This window comes from Pseudonaja textilis, chromosome 7, assembly GCF_049901715.1.
Source record: "Pseudonaja textilis isolate UNSWEBS1 chromosome 7, rPseTex1.2, whole genome shotgun sequence".
NCBI lineage: Eukaryota > Metazoa > Chordata > Lepidosauria > Squamata > Elapidae > Pseudonaja > Pseudonaja textilis.
The window spans coordinates 2,279,652-2,300,200 of NC_141996.1; the positions used below are offsets into that span (position 1 = coordinate 2,279,652).

General features: G+C 46.1%; 1 protein-coding gene across 1 annotated transcript in view; it reads left to right on the plus strand.

Moving 5' to 3' along the window:
• C2CD3 (C2 domain containing 3 centriole elongation regulator) overlaps positions 1-17,996 on the plus strand; it is a 78,110-nt gene extending 60,114 nt beyond the window's left edge. The window contains exons 30-33 of the mRNA XM_087937848.1: positions 603-805; positions 2,797-3,844; positions 5,092-5,197; positions 15,703-17,996. Of these exons, the coding sequence (XP_087793974.1) occupies positions 603-805; positions 2,797-3,844; positions 5,092-5,197; positions 15,703-15,849 (1,504 nt within the window). The 3' untranslated portion in view covers positions 15,850-17,996. The remainder of the gene's footprint in view (positions 1-602; positions 806-2,796; positions 3,845-5,091; positions 5,198-15,702) is intronic.
• The last annotated feature ends 2,553 nt before the right edge of the window (positions 17,997-20,549 follow it).

The window sequence follows — 20,549 nt, forward strand, 5'->3', positions numbered from 1 at the left end:
GTGAGAACCAGACAACAACTGCAGTTCTTCTATTATTTTCTATTCCATTCTATTTTCTCCTCTATTATTTTCTATTTGTATTTTATTTTTCTCTTCTATTTTCTATTCTATTCTATTCTATTTTTATTCTATTATTTTTTTCTATTTCTATTTCTATTCTATTAATTTCTATTCTATTTTCTCCTCTTCTATTTTTATTCTATTATTTTCTATTCTATTATTTTCTATTCTATTTTCTCCTCTATTATTTTCTTTTGTATTTTATTTGATTCTCTTCTATTTTCTATATTCTATTTTTATTCTATTATTTTCTATTCTCTCTTCTCTTTTATTTCCTCTTCTATTTTTTTTTCTATTCTATTCTATTTTTATTCTATTATTTTCTATTCTATTTCTATTCTATTCTATTAATTTCTATTCTATTTTCTCTTCTATTCTATTTTTTTCTATTCTATTTTTATTCTATTCTATTCTATTATATTCTATTGTATTATTTTCTATTCTATTTTCTGTTCTCCATATTTCTTATTCTATTCTATTCTATTCTATTCTATTCTATTCTATTCTATTCTATTCTATTCTCTCTTCTCTTTTTATTCCAGAAAAAACATGGACGAGCTGGACGAGATCCAGAGGTATTTCAGCGGAAAACTCACCAAACCTCTGACAGACTTGAATGCTCCTTGCAACACTGCAGAGGGTCTTGACATCCAGACACCTTTCTCCAGGAGGGTAAATCTAGAAGAGGACCACCTGCAGAAGAAACCCATTCATCAAGTTTCTCAAGTTGGCAGCCAGAGTGTCGGTAAGTTGTCCCCCATTTGGCATGGCGGTGCCAGTTAACTTTCTGAGTGGCTCTGGAGAAGTCAGCAATGACTGGTACAATGCTATCAAATTTGGTAGTGGACATAACCTAGGTAATCCTTGACTTAACCACAACTGAACTCAACAGATAATAGATCATCAGAGTTGGAAGGGACCTTGTAGGTCATCTAGTCCAACCCGCCACCCAAGCGGGAGACCCTACACCATTTCTGACAGAGGGCACTTCAGTCACTTCTTGAAGGTCTCAAGTGATGGCGCTCCCACAACTTCCGAGGGTGACTTCTGTTCCATGGGTTGATTGTTTACCCTGTCAGAAAGTTTCTCCTTATTTCCAAGTCGAGTCTCTCCTCGTTTCCATTGCTAAGCGAGACAATTTGTTAAGTGAGTTCTGCCCCCATTTTACAACGGAAAGAACGAAAACTGCACTCCCTGTCAGCTGCTCAATCTCCCCCTCAGAATCAGACTCCAACAAGGGCATGACAACCAGATTCACTTAACAGCCATGTTTACTAATTTCACAGGCGCAGTGATCCATTTAACAACTGGCAAATACGGTCATAAACTTGGACAAAACTCATTTAGCAACTGCCTTGCTTAGCAGCAGACATTTTGGGCTCAATTGTGGGCTGTAAGTCAAGGACTACCTGTAGAACTATTTTAATGTTAGCAGAAACAATGGAGGTAAGGAGCTTCCACAGTGAAAAATTGGGGATTGCCGGACACAGCCAAGGCTAGTTCATGCTTTGAAAATCCTGGTTTGCAGGGTAGCCAGTGCTGTGTTTGTACTACCAGCAGGATACGTATAAATCGTCCTCAACTTACGACCACAATTGAGGCCCAAATTTCTTTTCTTAAGCGAGGCATTTATTAAATTCATTCTATCCCATTATGTGACCTTTCTTGCCATAGTTGTTAAGTGAATCACTGCAGTTGTTAAGTGTCATGCCCCTGACAGAGTCTGGACAGATGAGGAAGCTGAACAGCTTACAGGGAGAAGGGAGTGTGGCTCCGTTGGCTGCGGAGGGAACTGGGGAAGGGCAAAGTCCGGCTGGGCAGAGCAGGGGAGAGGTAGAACAAGGGAGAGGGAGTTCATAGGAAGACCCAGGCCCACCCCCTCTTCATCCTAGGGCACGCAGGGAGGAACGGAGAAGGGAGCAACGTGGGTTGCATGGCTTACGGGGGAGGAAAGGGCCCTGATTCCCTTCGTTAGCCACACCTGGGAAGAGAGTTTAAAAGAGATGCAAGCTGAGTACAGCAGCTGCTGGGAACAAACATAGTTTATCTTGTGTTGACTGTGGTTATCTGCGTTCCTGGCTTCTTTCCAGCCGTGTTGAATTATTGCCATGCCTTCACATCTGGAATTCTTGCTTCTGCCCTGCCAAACTAATTGCTTCAGTTTGGCTTGTTTGGACTTTAAGTTACTGTTTGTGTTTACCTTGTTTTGGACTTGATTCTCTGCTGTTCCTGGGAGAGTTTTTCTCCAGCCCAGCCCAGAAGGTAACCAGGACATTGAGGTCAAAGTTGGAGCTAAGAAAGGGACTCCTCCTGATTATCTGACTGGGTTGCCTTTGTGCCACGCCCCTTTGGGTCATCCCATTAAGTTAGTAGCAAGGTCGTTAAGTGAATCTGGCTTCCCCCGTTGACTTTGCCTGTCGGAAGGTCGGAAAAACGGGATCGCGTGACCCCCAAGGACACTGCAACCGTCATAAATACGAGGCATTTGCAGAGCCTCCAAATTTTGATGGTGTCACCATTGGGGGACGCAAAATGATCGTAAGTCGCCCTTTTTTTTTTTAGTACTGTCGTAACTTCAAGCGGCCGCTAAGTGAACGATCGTGAGCCAAGGACGACCTGTATTAATTTTGTCCTCGTTCTTTGCACGTTTAACGCCACCCTGGTATCGCAGGCAGTTGCCCGAATGCTGAAACCTTCATACTTTCCTCTTTCCTGATTGCTTTTCTTCCAATTTAGATCGACGGACGACAAGCCAACCTGAAGAGACCTCACGAGGCCATGGAGACGGTCACAGATTCTCCAGCGCGGACCAGGCCCTCCGCGGGCAGGAAAATGGCGCCACCAGAGCCCAGGTGCTCCAAGCCCCCTCAAGCAATGAATTCTGGGATGCCGGGGTAGGTGAAGAACCCGTAGCTGATTTCGGGAAGTCCCCTCCTGCAGAAGACACGCGGTATGGATTCTTTGACCCCGCGGACTCCCCCAAGGCCCCTCCCTCGGGATTCCTGCCTGGGATCCGGAGGGAGGAAGACTCCGCTCAGTCCCCCAGCGAGGAAGAGTACGAGGAGGCCATCGTGGAACCGAGAACGCTGAACGAAATCACCGCCGTGACGGACAAAACCAGTCCCTGGTCCAGCTTCCTGTCTGAAGGCGAGCCGGAGCCAGTCCACCAGGCCCAAACGGCGAAGGGCAGGGACTGTTCACCGACGGAGAGGACCCTCGGAAGGAGCTCCGTGTCCGACGTGATCCAAGAGGGTCCTTCGAGCGCGTCCAGCCTCGCTGGATCCAGAAACAGCCCTTTCAGAGAAGAAGACGGGGACAACGACGCTGAGGGAGAAGAGCCACAACTTGAAGCTGAGGAGGAAGAACCACAACTTGAAGCTGAGGAAGAAGAGCCACAACTTGGAGCTGAGGAGGAAGAGCCACAACTTGGAGCTCAAGAAGAAGAACCACAACTTGAAGCTGGGGAAGAAGACCCATCAACCGAGGGGCAGGTGGAAATCCAAAAGGTTGGCCAAGAAAGATCAACGGAGGTCAAGGAAGGAGGACCTCCCGAGGCATCCTCCACGCGCAACGGTGGAGGAGACTTTGCGAGAGCACGGAGGATTGCTCCAGGAGCGACAGAAGGAAGAGGAAACCGGCCCAGAGACCCCCAGCGGGAAGAAGGAACGAATGGGAAAGGAGAAGAGGACCTCCAACTCTGCGCCCCATTGCAGGAGATCGAGGCCTCCTCTGGAGAAGAGGACGAAGACCCGCCGGAAGAGTTCAACGCGCCCATCGTCCCACTGTATCCTTTTTTGGCAACCTACAGATCAGACCAAGTAGAAGATAATGAGGAAAATGTATTTATTTGCTTGTACGTTTTTATTCCTTGCCTTTTTATGTTTATAAAGAGTTCTAGTCAGCGAATATACTTAATACTCCTTCCTCCTCCTATTTTCCTCACAACAACAACCCTGTGAGGTGGGTTGGGCTGATAGAGAAGGACTGGTCCAAAGTCACCTAGCTGGCTTGTACTTAAGACAGGACTAGAATTCACCGTCTCCTGGTGATTGGCCCAAAGTCGCCCAGCTGGCTTTCATGCCTAAGGCGGGACTAGAACTCACTGTCTCCTGGTGATTGGACTGAAAGTCACCTAGTCAGTTTTCATGCCTAAGGCGGGACTAGAACTCACCGTCTCCTGGTGATTGGACTGAAAGTCACCTAGTCAGTTTTCATGCCTAAGGCGGGACTAGAACTCCCGTCTCCTGGTGATTGGCCCACAGTCACCCAGCCGGCTTTCATGCCTAAGGCGGGACTAGAACTCACTGTCTCCTGGTGATTGGCCCAAAGTCGCCCAATTGGTTTTCACGCCTAAGGCGGGACTAGAACTCCCCGTCTCCTGGTGATTGGCCCAAAGTCGCCCAGCTGGCTTTCATGCCTAAGGCGGGACTAGAACTCACCGTCTCCTGGTTTCTAGCCAAGCGCCTTCACCACTATATCACCCCGACGGTCTGATACCGGTAGTAGTCATTCTAGACAAGTGCCAGCTCTAGGTTGTATCAATTTATTTAGTAAATTTATGTGCCCCTCATTTGGAGTCAACGTGGGAAATAGCCTGACTTGGCTAATAGAGATTTCAGCCATCTTGTTCTTAGCCATAGCGCTAACCCTTAGACTTATATACCCCTTCACAGGGCTTTACAGCCCTCTCTAAGTGGTTTACAGAGTCAGCCTCTTGCTCCCCAAAATCTAGACCCTCGGTTTAATGACCTTGAAGGGAAGGATGGATCAGCCTCCAGGTGGTCAGGATCGAACTGCTGGCGGTGAGATGGAATCAGCCTCTTGCACTGTAACCCCTGCGCCATCAGGTTCGCTCCTTCCTTCCTTCCTTCCTTCTGCCCTTCCTTCCTTCTCTCCCTCCCTCCTCCCCTTCCTTCTATCCTCCTTAACAAAGTTACAGAGCCCCAGTAACTTCAAACACTCACTAAATGGAGCGTCGTAAGTCGAGGACCACCCACCCCGCCTGTTCTGTTCCTTAATCCTGTTCCTCAGATCCGAGCCAATTATGGTGCCCAATTTCTTCCTTCCTCCACAACATCTGGAAGTGTCCATGAGGCTTCTCAGCGCTTCCTCCTCTCCCCTGGCAGCTGCTCATAAAGTAAGTATTATTATTATTATTATTATTATTATTATTATTATTATTATTATTATTATTATTATTATTATTATTATTTTATAACTTACTAGCTCGATACCCATGCTTTGCGAATGAAACTGTGTGGTCGGGCTTAATTTTTGGAGAGTAAAATTGGTGGGGTAGGATCTGCTTCTGCCTATCAGCCTCCCTCGGTATTCACCTGGCTAGCGTCCTGTCAGTGTGCGAGAGAGTTGAGGGCTGTTTGGAAACTGAAACGGTATTTGCTGTGTGAGCAAGAAGGAGACAGCAAGGAGCCTGGGCGTGGCTTAGCTCAACTGTTCTGTACTAAAGCTGCTTGGTGCTCTGAAAGTGAAACTCCTCTGTTTGTGTTTTGCATTTGGAAGAGATTTCTTTCCAGGTGGGGAGGGGGAGTAGAACTCCTTAGCATCCGAGCGTGTTGATAATAATAATATTAGGAAATATTAAGGCTCTGAGGGTCATTTGGAAAAATCCTTTCTTAGTGAGCCCCTAGAAGCCGAGAGGAACATACAGGCCAAACTTCAAGTTTGTAGGTTTTACGGTTCTGGAGATTTTGTGATGATGCATGAAGGGTATTTTGCTTTTATATATCTATAGTTAAGTCATCCAGAGTGCCCTTATCTGGGTGGCATAAAATTGTAATAAGTAAGTAAATAATAAGTGAACTAAACCTGGGAGCTGTTTGCATTTTCTTCTCTGCCTTGCCTTCAGCGCTGAATGTAGAGACAAAACTACCATCTTTCCTCCAGACCTTTATAGATTTAATTTCCACGTAAACAGGACCAAACTAGATTTGGCAAGGGAAAGGATCTCCCGAAATCCAGTGATCCATCAAGGATCCTACTAACAGCCTCTTAGCATTTAGCACTTCAGCCATGACACCGGGCAATCCTAGAGCCAGAATTAGTTCAACCTTCAACCTCCTGAAAATATTCGTTTCAAAAAGTTGTGGTGCTCTCTGAGCTTGGTGGTTTCCTGGCAGACGTTCCGTGACCTAAGCAGGTAACATCACCAGGCTAGATGGGGGTGGAGTATGTGGAATGGAAGAGGGGAGGAGAAGGAGAACTGTGGGGGTCCTTGGTGCTCTCTGAGCTTGGTGGTTTCCTGGCAGACGTTTCATGACCCAACTATGTAACATGATCATGCTCGAAGGGAGTGGGGTTTGTGCAGTGGAAGAGGAGGAGGATAAAGACTGTGGAATCCATGGTGCTCTTTTTGCAGATGTTTCATGACCTAATCAGGGAATATCATCAGGGCTAGAAGGGAGTAGGTCGTAAAGAGGAGGGGAAGAAGGAGGAAGAGGAGGAGGAGGAGGTGGAGAAGAACTACTGTGGGGTCCTTGGTGTTCTCTGAGCTGCATGGTTTTCTTGCAGATGTTTCAGGACCCAACTAGGGAACATCATCAGTGCTAGAAGGGAGTAGGTCATGGAGGAGGAGAGGAGGAGGAGGAGGAGAAAGGAGGAGGAAGAAGAAGAAGAAGAAGAAGAAGAAGAAGAAGAAGAAGAAGAAGAAGAAGAAGAAGAAGAAGAAGAGGAAGAAGAAGAAGAAGAAGAAGAAGAGAAGAAGAACTACTACTACTACTACTACTACTACTACTACTACTGTGGGGTCCTTGTTGCTCTCTGAGCTGCGTGGTTTTCTTGCAGATGTTTCAGGACCCAACTAGGGAATATCATCAGTGCTAGAAGGGAATAGGTCATGGAGGAGGAGGAGGAGGAGGAGGAGGAGGGGGAGGAGGAGGAGGAGGAGGAGGAAGAAGAAGGAGGAAGAGGAAGAAGAAGAAGAAGGAAGAAGAAGAAGGAGAAGAGGAGGAAGAAGAAGAAGAAGGAAGGAGGAGGAAGGAGGAGGAGGAGGAGGAGGAGGAGGAGGAGGAGGACTACTACTGTGGGGTCCCTGGTGCTCTTTGAGCTGCGTGGTTTTCTTGCAGACGTTTCATGACCCAACTAGGGAATATCATCAGTGCTAGAAGGGAAGGAGGTCATGGAGGAGGAGGAGAGGAAGAAGGTGGAGGAAGAGGAGGAGGAGGAAGGAGGAGGAGAAGGTGGAGGAAGAGGAGGAGGAGGAGGAGAGAAGGTGGAGGAAGAGGAGGAGGAGGAGAAGAAGAGGAGGAGGAGAAGGAGGACTGAGTGGTCCTTAGGACTCTCTGGGCTTGGCAATTTTCTTGCGGACGTTTCATGACCCAACTAGGGAACATCATCAAAAATAAAAATTTGCTGTCATTTTATATAAAGGGGCTTGCCCTGTCATTATCGGTGGGAATACTTTTAGCTATCCCTCGATTAAGCTGTCATTTGCTATTAGCTTGTGCATCTGAATTGGTGGTTCCTGAATTGGACTATTGTTTATTGTTTGTTTACTGGGTTTTTTTTAAATAGCGGTTTAATTTCAAGAGCGTTGTATTTGGATATAAGTCCCTTGGTACTCGACTCCTTTGAAACTCGTAGAGTTTGGCACTCAAGTGCATTTTTGTGTGAAAATGTCCCACTACTCACCGTTGGTTTGGTACTCAACGTGCACGCTAGAACTTGTCGATGCTGGCTGCCTTATGGCTCGCCACACTATTCATTACGGGAAGAATGTGTTTGCAACTCCTAGTTTTGGGTACTCATTGCGGCTCCTGGAACCAGTTAGCGATGAGTAGCGAGGTACCACCCTCCTTACGGAGCGAGGAGAGCATTTGCCGTTTGCAGAAACTGGGGAGACCAGGAGAAATCCCCTGAATAAAAACATATTTATCAAGGTCAAAAGAGGTTTGCTGTGGCTTACGTCCTGGGAATGGGGCCCAACTCAACCCTTCGCATTGCCTTGGTGGAAGTGGATTTCACACCCTTTTCTCCTTTGCACAACCCGCCGCAACTGCAGCCTTGATTTGATTTAAAAAAAAAACTTGCAAAGACGAAAGCAGAAAGAACGGGACGCGTCGGAGAGGAAGAACAGAACCTTCTGGAACTAATGTCTTTTTATTCTCTAGTTTGGAATTGCCTTTCCCGCAAGGGGAGCATGAAGTGAAACCCAAGGAGGGATCGTTATGTCTCAAACGGTAAATCAAAGAGGCACTCGGGCTCCAAATCGGTACTTTTAAGAAGCAAGAGTACCGTCCCGTTCTTTCCTCAAAGTGCCAAAAAATTGGAGGTTTTTTTTCTTTTCTTTTTTTATAGCCCTTCTCAGAAAGTCCTTCCTGCTGAGCTCATTGATCCAAGAACACCAGGGTCCATTTCACCGGGGCGGGTGACGTACAGGCTGTCACTTCCACCCAGACGCAAATTGAGAGAGCCACCTCCTGACCTCTGGAGAATCTTTAAAGAGCCTTGGCCCAAAAGAGGGGAACATCTTGCCTGGGTTAAACCAGAAATAGACCTTTTAATGATCCCGAAGGAATGGCCGGGATCAGAGAGCTGTGAACTTCTCTCGACTTAAGATTCCCGAAGTCTGTAACGGGGAGCAAACTATAAAAGAACAGAAATGCGGGGGGAAAAAAAAACCTGATTTAGAAGAAGGGTGTCCAGCCTCAGCGACTTTTAACAGAATTGAATTGAATTGAACAGAACAGAATAGAACAGAATAGAATAAAATTCTTTATTGGCCAAGTGTGATTGGACACCCAAGGAATTTGTGTCTTGGTGCAAATGCTCTCAGTGTACATAAAAGAAAAGAGACATTTGTCAAGAATCATTAGGTGCAACACTTAATGATAATCGTAGGGTAGAATAAGCAATCAAATCATAGTAGAATAGAATAGAATTATAATTAGGACTAGAATAGGGAATAGAATAGAGTAGAGTAGAGTAGAATAGAATAGAATAGAATAGAATAGAATAGAATAGAATAGAATAGAATAGAATAGAATTCTTTATTGGCCAAGTGTGATTGGACACACAAAAAATTGTCTTTGGTGCAAATGCTCTCAGTGTACATAAAAAAAAAGACATTTGTCAAGAGTCCAGAATCAACAGGTACAACATTTAATGACAGTCATAGGGTACAATAAGCAATCAAATCCTACCAGGAAACAGTCCATATAAATCGTAAGGATACAAGCGACAAGGTTACAGTCATGCAGTCACAAGTGGGAGGGGATGGGCGATAAGGAGTGATGAGAAGGTTAATAGCAATAGTAGGGCAGACTTAGTAAATAGTTGGACAGTGTTGAGGGAATAATTTGTTTAGCAGAGAGATGGCATTTTGGGGGGAAAAACTCCCCTTGTGTCTAGTTGTTCTGGTGTGCAGGGCTCTATAGCCTTGTTTTGAGGGAAGGAGTTGAAACAGTTTATGTCCGGGATGTGAGGGGTGTGTAGATATTTTCACAGCCCTCTTTTTGACTTATGCAGTATATACAGGTCCTCCATGGAAGGCAGGTGGGTAGCCATTGTTCTTTCTGCAGTCCTAATTTTCCTCCCTGGAGTCTGTGTCCGTCCTGTTGGGTTGACTTGTGGACTTCAGCTCCCAGAATTCCCCAGCCAGCCATGCAAGGTTGAACACTCCTGATTTCGATCCGGATGGATCCCGGCCTCAGAAATGGTTCCTCCTTCCTGGAGAGAGATTAGCAGTTGGGTTTTTCAGGCCGTAGCGGTACCGTAGAGCAACTCTTAGACAATCAGTCAGAATAGGGCAGGAAGGGGCCTTAGAGGTCTTATAGTCCAGCCCCGACTGCTCAAGCAGCAGACGTGATCCCATTTTCAGACCAATGGCTGTCCAATCTCTTCTTGAAGACCTCCAGCAATGGAGCACCCACAACTTCTGGTAGCAAAAGCTGTTCCACCGGTTCCTTGTTTCTCCCTGTCAATCACTCAGTCAGATTCAGTCAGTCAGAATAGAGCTGAACGGGGCCTTGGAGATCATCTAGTCCAACCCTCTGCTCAAACAGGAGGCCCTTATACCAGGTGGGTGGTTAACCTTTTCGGCGCTGAGTGGCGAAACGGGAGCGCGCGCGCGCGCACCAAAAAGGCACCGAGGGTTGGAAATGCACACGCGCGTGCACCAGAAACCAGAGGAGCGGCTCCCATGCGCACCGGCCACCTGGCCTTTGTGCGTGCATGCCTGTTATAAACCGGAAGACTAGGTGGCTGGCTGGTTTCTAACGTGCATGCGCAATGGCCACCCGTTTTTTGGTGCACGTGTGCGCCTTAAAAAAAACCCGTAAGACTAGGTGGCCAGTGCGTATCAGAACCTGGAAGAGCAATGGGCGATGGCGGCTGGTGTGCCCGGCGAGATGGCTCTTCATGCCACTTCCAGCACGTACGCCCTAGGTTCACCATCACAGCCCTATACCACTTTGGACAAATAGCTGTCCAGTCTCTTCTGGAAAACCTCCAGTGTTGGAGCATCCACAACTTCTGGTGGCAAGTAGTTCCGCTGGTTAATTGTCCTCCCTGTTAGGAAGTTTCTCCTTAGTTCCAGGTTGCTTCTCTCCTGGATGAGTTTCCATCTGTTGCTACAGCCAAAAAAGCCAACGCAATCCTAAGTTGCATGAACAGAGGGATATAATCGAGATCAAGGGAGGTGCTAATACCACTCTGTAAAGCCTTAGTAAGGCCACACCTAGAGTACTGCATCCAGTTTTGGTCACCACACTATAAAAAAGATGTTGAGACTCTAGAAAAAGGGCAGAGAAGAGCAACCAGGATGATGAGGGGACTGGAGGTTAAAACATATGATGGATGGTTGCAGGAACTGGGCCTGGCTAGTCTAGGGAGGAGAAGGACCAGGGGAGACAGGAGAGCATCTTCCAATATTTGAGGGGCTGCCCCAGAGAGGAGGAAGGGGTCAAGCTATTCTCCAAGGTCCCCAAAGGCCAGACAAGGAATAATGGATGGAAATTGACCAAGGAGAGATTCAACCTGGAAATAAGGAGAAACTTTCTGACAGGGAGGACAATCAACCCATGGAACAGAAGTTGCCTTCGGGGGTTGTGGGAGCTTCATCCCTGGAGGATTTCAAGAAGAGACTGGACTGCCATTGGTCAGAAATGGTGTAGGGTCTCCCGCTTGGGCAGGGGGGTTGGACTAGATGACCTACAAGGTCCCTTCCAACTCTGATAATCTGTTATCTGCTTCTTGTCCTGCCTTCAGGCGTTTTGGAGAATAGATTGGCTCCCTCTTCTCTGTGGCAGCCCCCCCCCCACACACACACACAAATCCTGATCTGCTGCCCTGTCACCCCTGGATGGATGGATGGATGGATTCATTGATAGATAGATTGATAGATACATGATAGAAAGAGATAGAAAGAGATAGATAGATAGATAGATAGATAGATAGATAGATAGATAGATAGATAGATAGATAGATAGATAGATAGATAGATGGATGGATGGATGGATGGATGGATGGATGGATGGATGGATGGATGGATGGATGGATAGATAGATAGAGAGATAGATGATAGATAGATAGATAGATAGATAGATAGATAGATAGATAGATAGATAGATAGATAGATAGATAGATAGATAGATAGATGATAGATGGATGGATGGATGGATGGATGGATGGATGGATGGATGGATGGATAGATAGAGATAGATAGATAGATAGATAGATAGATAGATAGAGATAGATAGATAGATAGATAGATAGATAGATAGATAGATAGATAGATAGATAGATAGATAGATAGATATAGATATAGATGCCAGAAAGTGTGCCACACAAACAACCGATGCCCCATCCGTGGGATGCAGGCAGCGCACAGAACCACGCTCCCTCCTCTCTCCACGGATCCAGTGCCTGGCGCCCCAAAAGGCCAGGGAGCTAACGGTTTTTTAATGGTGACCAGAACGTTGAAGATGGGTACCGGAATCCTTCCCGCTCCTCTGAGATCCCTTGGGCTGGAGGTGAGCCAACCTGAGCCAGGTTGATCAGCAGAGGGAGCCTGAACGAAGCCTTCCTTTTCCCGACCGGCCGAGTCCCTTGCTGAATCAAGCAAACCAGAGCCGGCTGCAGCCGGATGAGGTTTCGGCGGAGGCGGCAGCAACAACACACCGGCCTGCAGCCGGGCAGGAGAAGGGGAGCCAGCTGCCATCTTTTGCCAGCCTCTCTTAAAGACGCTTCCAGCAGCCCTGTCAGCATCACAGGGATCTCCGGATGAAGTGCAAATAAGCGTGTATAAAAATAGGAGGCCCGACACCCGATCCAGGTGTCATTTGTCTTTGAACTTTCAGCCCGGCCCGCCAGCAACTGGAAAGTTACAGCATTTGGGGGCTGAGAACCAGCCTGAACGTGTCCCAAAGGTGTGTGCGTGCGTGCGCAAACACGTGTGCGTACATGTGAAAGTCAGCTGGGTGGCTTTTGGGCCAATCACCAGGAGATGGGGAGTTCTAGTCCTACCATTGGCCTGAAAGTTGGCTGGGCCAGTCCTTCTTTCTCAGCCCAACCCGCCTCACAGGGTTGTTGTTGTGGGGAATACGGGAGTAGGAAGGAGCATGTATGTTCACTACTTTGAGTTACTTATAGAGTAATAAAGGCAGGATAAAAATCCAATAAATAAATTTCATCTATGTATCTTTATCATCTATTTATCTATCATCTATTTATCTATCATCTATATCTTCTATCTCTATCTATCTATCTATCTATCTATCTATCTATCTATCTGTGTATCTGTGTTATTGTCTAATATCTGTTTATCATCTATTTATCTATATATCTTATCTGTCATGTATCTGATATCTGTTTATCATTTCTATCTATATCTTTCTTATTGTCTTATGTCATCTATATCTGTTATCATCTATCCTTTTATCCATCTATCTATCTGTATATCTATCTATGTTATTGCCTATCTATCTGATACCTGTTTATCATCTATCTTTATCCATCTACCTATCCGTACATCTATCTGTCTTATCTGTCTATCTGATATCTGTTTATCATCTATCTGTATATCTATCTCTATATTTATCTATATCTTGACTGTCATGTATCTGATATCTGTTTATCATTTCTATCTATCTATAATATCTTTCTTATTGTCTTATGTCATCTATGATACCTGCTTATCATCTATCTCTTTATCCATCCATCTATCTGTATTTCTGTCTGTCTATCTATCTATCTATCTATCTATCTATCTATCTATCTATCTATCTATCTATCTATCTATCTATCTATCTATCTATCTATCTATCTATCTATCTATCTATCTATCTCTTTATCCATCCATCTGTATATTTATCTACCTACCTACCTATGTTATTGTCTGTCTATCTGATCTGTTTATCATCTATCTATCTTTATCCATCTACCTATCTGTACATCTATCTATCTGTCTTATCTGTCTGTCTATCTGATATCCATCCATCTATCTGTTTCTATCTGTCTGTCTGTCTGTCTATCTCTTTATCCATCCATCTGTCTGTATATTTATCTACCTACCTACCTATGTTATTGTCTGTCTATCTGATATCTGTTTATCATCTACCTACCTACCTACCTACCTACCTACTATTTTGCAAGCCTCCTGGGGAGCTTTTTTTTAAGCCACGGCCTTCTTCCCTGGCACACTTATTTTGACGACCCTGGGGACTGAGATGCAGCCGTTTGCAAAAAAAAAGAAAAAGAGGAAAAAAACAAAGGAGAGAGGAAAAAACCGGTCGGCGTGGTCCCTAGAACTGAGCCGAGGCGAAAGTGCAGCCGAGTGTATTATTAGCGACCGGGTTTATTGCTTGGATAAGCCGAACTCGGCCGAGCACTCGGCCCCTTTTCTCGAAATCTCCCGCCCTTCCTAGAGCTTCAGGGTGCAGGTGGGAAAGGATAAACAGGCCCCCCTCAGTGGGTGAAAGGTGGCAGGGCCACGAATAGCTTGTGACCAGCCGCCTGGCTGGGCTGCCCTTTCGCAAAAGGGAGCGTTTAATATTGCAGGACAGAGGTTTTTAATGGCCACCCCACCCACGGCTGCAGCTAAATTCTTTGGGCTCGTCCCCAAGCCGGCCCCTTCATCAGCAAAATTCAAACTTGGAATGGAAAAAAAAGAGAATTTTCCCCCCCCTGTTGTAAAGAAGGCAGTTTGAAGAAATACGTTTGCAGAGCAGTGGTAGGGGATTAAAGAGCGTTTCAAGGATGCTGGTCTGTCGCGGGATGATGGCCTGTGGTGATTCTCGGCGATCCAGCCCCCCTTGCCCTCTTTTCTACAATGCCTGTAGTAGCAAGAGCAACAGCACTTAAGACTTATATAACCGCTTGATAGTGCTTTTACAGCCCTCTCTAAGCGGTTTACAGAGTCAGCCTATTTGCCCCCAACCATCTGGGTCCTCGTTTGACCCACCTCGGAAGGAGGGAAGGCTGAGTCGACCTTTAGAAGGAAGGAAGGAAGGAAGGAAGGAAGAGGAAGGAAGGAGAGAGGGAGGAAGGGAAGGAGGGAGGGAGGAAGGAAGGAAGGACGAAGGAAGGAAGGAAGGAAGGAAGGAAGGAAGGAAGGGAAGGAAGGAAGGAGAGAGGGAGGAAGGAAAGGAAGGAAGGAAGGAAGGAGAGAGGAAGGAAGGAAGGAGAGAGGAAGGAAGGAGAGAGGGAGGGAGGAAGGAAGGAAGGAAGGAGCCCTGTCTAAGCGGTTTACAGAGTCAGCCTCTTGCCACCCAACCATCTGGGTCCTCGTTTGACCCACCTCGGAAGGAGGGAAGGCTGAGTCCACCTTGATCCTGGTGAGATTTGATCTGCCAAATTGTAGGCAGCGGGCTGCAGCCGAAGTAGCTTGCAGCACTGCACTCTAACCCCTGCTCCACAGGGGCTCCTTAATCCTCCACTTATGACAGTCCTTGAGCCTGAAACAGTTCTTAGGCAATGGTGGGATTCGAACAATTTTACCACCGGTTTGGTGGGCATGGCTTGATGGCCAATAAAGAATTCTAATCTATTCTATTCTGTCTGTCTGTCTGTTGGTCAATCAGTTTGTCTGTCTGTATTGTACCTGTCTATCTGTTGGCCTGCCTGCCTGCCTATCCATCCATCCATCCATCCATCTATCTGTCTATCTATCTATCTATCTATCTATCTATCTATCTATCTATCTATCTATCTATCTATCTATCATCTATCTATCTATCATCTATCATCTATTTATATCTATCTATCATCTATCTATCTATCATCTATCATCTATTTATATCTATCTATCTATCTATCTATCTATCTATCTATCTATCTATCATCTCTATCTTCTATCATCTATCTATCTATCTATCATCTATTTATATATCTATCTATCATCTATCTATCTATTTTGTATATGACATCCATCTTTTTTGCAAAGCGACTCTGGGGCCAGCAAATCAATTGTTCCCTAAAAGGAACTCCTATTCCTGAACCTTTAAGTTGTTATTTATTTATTTAATTCACCTATGCACCAAACTTAGGAACTGCCCGTCTCACTCCCAGAGCAACGTCTGTAATCACCGTAGAAATCGGGTTTTTTTCCTTTTTTTGAAATGATTCTCTGTATAAGAACGACAAAAGAAGCTCTTGAGCGCCATATTATCCCTTTTATCTCCGTTTCAGGCTGGAGAGGACCGAAGCCAGGCCCCGGGAATTCCTCACCGAAGGCCAATCCATCCCAAGCCGAGCCCGGTGCCCCTTCCTCTGCCCGAAGAGGAAATGAAAAGAATCGCCCGGATTTTTTCCACGCAGTTCTCCAAAAAAGCATAAAGCCAGCGGGACCGAGTCCGCTTCATAAAACTTCCAGCAACGGCTGTGCCCGCCACCCCAGCCTTCTCAATGCCACTTACACCAGGTGCAGAGACCGGGCCTGGGGGGGTCACATCAGCTCGAGATCCCTCTACGGACCCCAAGAATCGCTGGTGGTCCCTGGCCTTGTTTCTGAAACAGCACCTAATAAAACCAGCACTTTGTTCTCCTTGAAGAAGGTAGAGACACACCTGAACCAAGATAATGAACGTTGGAACCCCCTCATCAAGTCATCCAAAAGGCAGTTTTGGGTTCGGGGCAGGATGGGGGCAGCACCAGGACAACTAACTCCTAACCCAGTGGTGTCTAACCTTTTGGGGCTCCTGTGCCGAAAATGGTGCGCCTGCTTGCGTGCCAGCACCCAGAACATAATGCGCAGGACTCCCCCATGCCTCCTGCGCATACACGCACGATCCTCGCCACCTCCCCTCCCTTTACCTGCACTGTGCATGCACACACCTCCCAGCTGATTTTCGGGCCTTTTTCGGCCTGCCAGAGGCTCGAGGGAAGCCTCTGTAGTCTTTGTAGGCCGAAAAAAGGGTCCGTTTAGCCACTTCCGGTATTTCCAGAAATACCGGAAGTGATGAAACGGCCCTGTTTTTCGGCCCGGCGAGGTAAGTTGGCCTGGGGCTCGCGTGCCCACACAAATGGCTCTGGGTGCCACCTGTGGCAGACATACCGTAGGTTCGCCATCATGGTCCTATCCTGCCCTCGCCACCTTCTTTCCAGAGTCATGTTCCACCTCCTCGCAGGAGTGTTGACAGGACGGGCATGAGCGCTGCGAAGGTGCCCCTCTGGGCAAAATGACACCCAGGGCCCCTGGCATGGGACTTTAGTATCTTCCGCACTTTCTTCCACCCCTCATAGCAGAGGGTTACAGATTGCTCTTTCTTTTATTTTCCTTTCTTTCTCTCTTTTTTCTCTCTTTCTCTCTTTTTCTTCCACTTTCTCTCTGTTTGCTCTTCTTTCTCTTTGTCTTTCTTTCTCTCCTTTCTATTTCTTTTTCTCTTTTTTGTCTTCCTTCCTTCTCTCTTTCCCTTCCTCCCTCCCTCCCTCCTTCCTTCCTTCCCTCCTTTCTTCCTTAAATATTACTGTCACTTTGAAGAGATTCTACCTGCCAGACAAAACTGATTGTCACCTTAGCGATAGGAAGATAGGGGACAAAACGCTGCATTGCAGCAACGGAATTATCTCCCCGCACCATTCTCCATCTTTTAGCTCCATGTCTTTCTTTCTTTCCTTCCTTCCCTTCCCTTCCTTCCTTCCTTCCTTCCTTCCTTCCTTCCTTCCTTCCTTCCTTCCTTTCCTTCTTTCCTTCCTCCTTTCCTTCCTTCCTTCCTTCCTTTCTTTCCTTCCTTTCCTTCCTTCCTTCCTTCCTTCCTTTCCTTCCTTCCTTCCTTCCTTCCTTCCTTCCTTCCTTCCTTCCTTCCTTCCTTCCTTCCTTTCTTTCTTTCTTTCTTTCTTTCCTCCTTTCCTTCCTTCCTTCCTTCCTTCCTTTTTCCTTCCTTCCTTCCTTCCTTCCTTCCTTCCTTCCTTCCTTCCTTCCTTCCTTTCTTTCCTTCCTCCTTTCCTTCCTTCCTTCCTTCCTTTCTTTCTTTCCTTCTTTCCTTCCTCCTTTCCTTCCTTCCTTCCTTTCTCTTTCTTCCTTCCTTCCTTCCTTTCTTTTTGAGCATTGGAGAGGAACAGATTCCTTCGAAAGAGCTGCATCTCCAAAAAGTTGCATTCTGTACCTTCGTACAGGCACCCTCCCTCCTTCCCTCTCTCTTTAAAAATCCCACCCAGGGTTCTCTCGTCTACCTTTTCATTTCTTTCCATTTGTCTCCCATGGAAAAAAAAATAACATCCTTTTCTGGATTCTCCGCCTGAAGGAATTTGCAAGTGAACACCTGAGTCCGGGCTTTCAAAGATATCCTTTTCCTGAACAACTTTTAAAAATTGTTTTTCTTTCCAGCACCAACCTCTCCAATCGACTGCAGGTTTCTGGCTTATCTGGCTATCCTGGATAAAGGCGTGGTTGTAGGAGAGCTATTATGGGTTTAGGATGCCATTTTATATGCAAACGGGGGGGTCCTCCTTCGTTCTCTCCATCCATAGACGTTTTTCCCGGCCCTTCACAGCAAAAAAAAAGCAGCCAACTGCTTCGGAAATTTGCATCCAGCCGGGCAAATGTGTGACTCTTGATTGTATATAGGCCTTGATTGTCCTGGTTTGTCAATTTTTTTAAAGAAGAGATCAGGATTGGGGAAATATAATACCTCCAAATGGAACCGTGCTAATTTATTTACGAGGTATTTTTAGTTCTTTTTTTTATTGTGAGCCTAGGTTTTTATACAATAAAAACGATGTTATATTTTTCGCGAAGTCAAGCACATTTCTTCGATGGTGTTGCCATGTTTGAAGCGGCCTTTCTCGACCTCCGCCCTTTTAAGAGGTCTGGACTTCAACTCCCAGAATTCATGGGTGGCTGGGGAATTTTGGGAGTTGAAGTCCAAAAGTCTTAACAGGGGCCAAACTCAAGAAACACGGCGGTAAACATTTACCCAATGCTGACACTTTCTTCAGGAGCGGGTAAAATTTGAGAAGGGAAGGCACCAAGGCTGAGGGAATACCCAGGTTCTGTTGAGAGCAGTAGTGGCTAACCTTTTTGGGCTCGTGCGCTAAAAATTGTGCAGGCACTCGTGTACCAGCACCCAGAATGCAAGCCACGCACCCCTCCCCACGCCCCCTGCGCATGCACGCACAATCTCCCCACACACACTGCGCCTCAGAGCTGATTTTCAGCTGGTTTGAGGCCTTTTTCGCCTCCCAGAGGCTTTTCAGGGCGAATAATATGCCCATTTCATCACTTCCAGTATTACAGGAAGTGATGAGATGGGCCTACTATTCGGCCTGCAAAGCCTTGCAGAGGCTTCTTCCAAGCCTCTGGGAGGCCGAAAAAGGCCTCAAGCCAGCCGAAAAAATCAGCTGTGAGGTGCCCACATGCGCTGTGAGGTAAGTTTGCCTGTGGCATGCGTGCCATAGGTTCGCCATCACAAGTCTAGGGGTAGTCCTCCACTTATGACCAGTTGATTATCAACCGTTCAAAGTGATGACGGACCTCAACCAGGCGAAAAAGGTTCATATAAACTAGCATTCGTGGATGGTTCCCTCAAAAATGCCTCACTGCAAACACTGGGTTTGGTTAACAACCATTGCAGATAAAGGTCACAAAATCGGCGTTCAATTAACAAACATTGCAAACAAGGTCATAAAATCGGCGTTCACTTTTAACAACCATTGCAAAAAAAGATCACCAGCATAACCTACAACCAGAACATTGGGCTCAATTGCAGTCATAAGTCGGACTAATCTACATTACCATCCTATGGTTTAAAAATTAGGCAGTATGATAATATTAAAATGAGAGCAAAGCAGAACCGGCCCAGCCGGTCCATTCCTGCAGGGGGTTAAAAATTGCAAAGGCAAATTTGTTGAAAATTTGAAATCGAGAACGCAAAAACCAACAACGTGTTGCCTTCCGTGCTTTCTACTCCGATTCTCACCACCCCCAGCGGTGAAACATACGAATTGGGGATCGTGGGAACTGAATACTGTGGAGGAAAGCAACGAGGCTGATTTCTTACAGAGAAACTTTTAACTTGTTCTCCATATTCTTCCCACCCTCAAAAAAGATACACGGTTCAATTATTATCATTCTATTCTCTCAGAAATCCTGATATTTTTTTTTCCTCCAACCCATCGTGCATGCAGGATGCAGATTTCCTGTAAGAGGTGCCAATAATCCAGTGGTGCAATTCAGCCGGTTCCCACCGGTTTCGGGGAACCGGTTGTTAACTTTCTGAGCAGTTTGGTGAACTGGTTGTTGGAAGAAACCATTACAGCAGAGAGATAATAACAGATAGTCAGGGTTGGAAAGGACCTTGTAGGTCATCTAGTCCAACCCCGCCACCCAAGCAGGAGAGAACCAGTTGTTAAATTAATTGAATCCCACCATTGCAATAATCTGAATTATTTCTGGCTCCTTCGCTCCCGGGTAAGATACACTATTGTCCCCCTGGATGTCCCTTCGCGATGCTATCTTCTAACAATATTTTTAATATTCTTGCCGTACAACCCAGCTGGTTGTGGGAACATTCTTCGGTTACTAGAGGCACCCAAATAAGTGATGCATGTTTCCCTGAACTGTTTGTCCCAGAAACTCGAGAAGAGCCTGGAATTTTCTCCTCCCAAGCAGAAAACTTTTTTAAAAATTTCTTGTGACGTCTGCAACGACAGTGGTAAAGGTGACACCATTTCCTGAATTGGGTGCCGTTACAACTGTATATTGTAAGCACAATCTATTCCAAGAAACATCCCTCAGTAACTACGCAGAGAAGCGGCTGGCTCTTCTTCCGCAGAGGCTGGGCTGGGGACGCTTCAGTGTGGATTCCTTTAGTAAGCAAGGGGATGGGCCAGATGACCTCAGGGATGCCTTCCAGACGGGCAACACTAGCTCTGAAGGCCTTGCCCATTTGCAGCAGATCAACCCATACAGGTAGTCCTCGACTTACAACTAGGGTTCGGTCCTGTTGTTCAAGCAAGACAGTAGTTAAGTAAGTTTTGTCCCATTTTACGACCTGTCATGCCGCAATTGTGAATCACGACGGCGGTTTAAAGTCAGC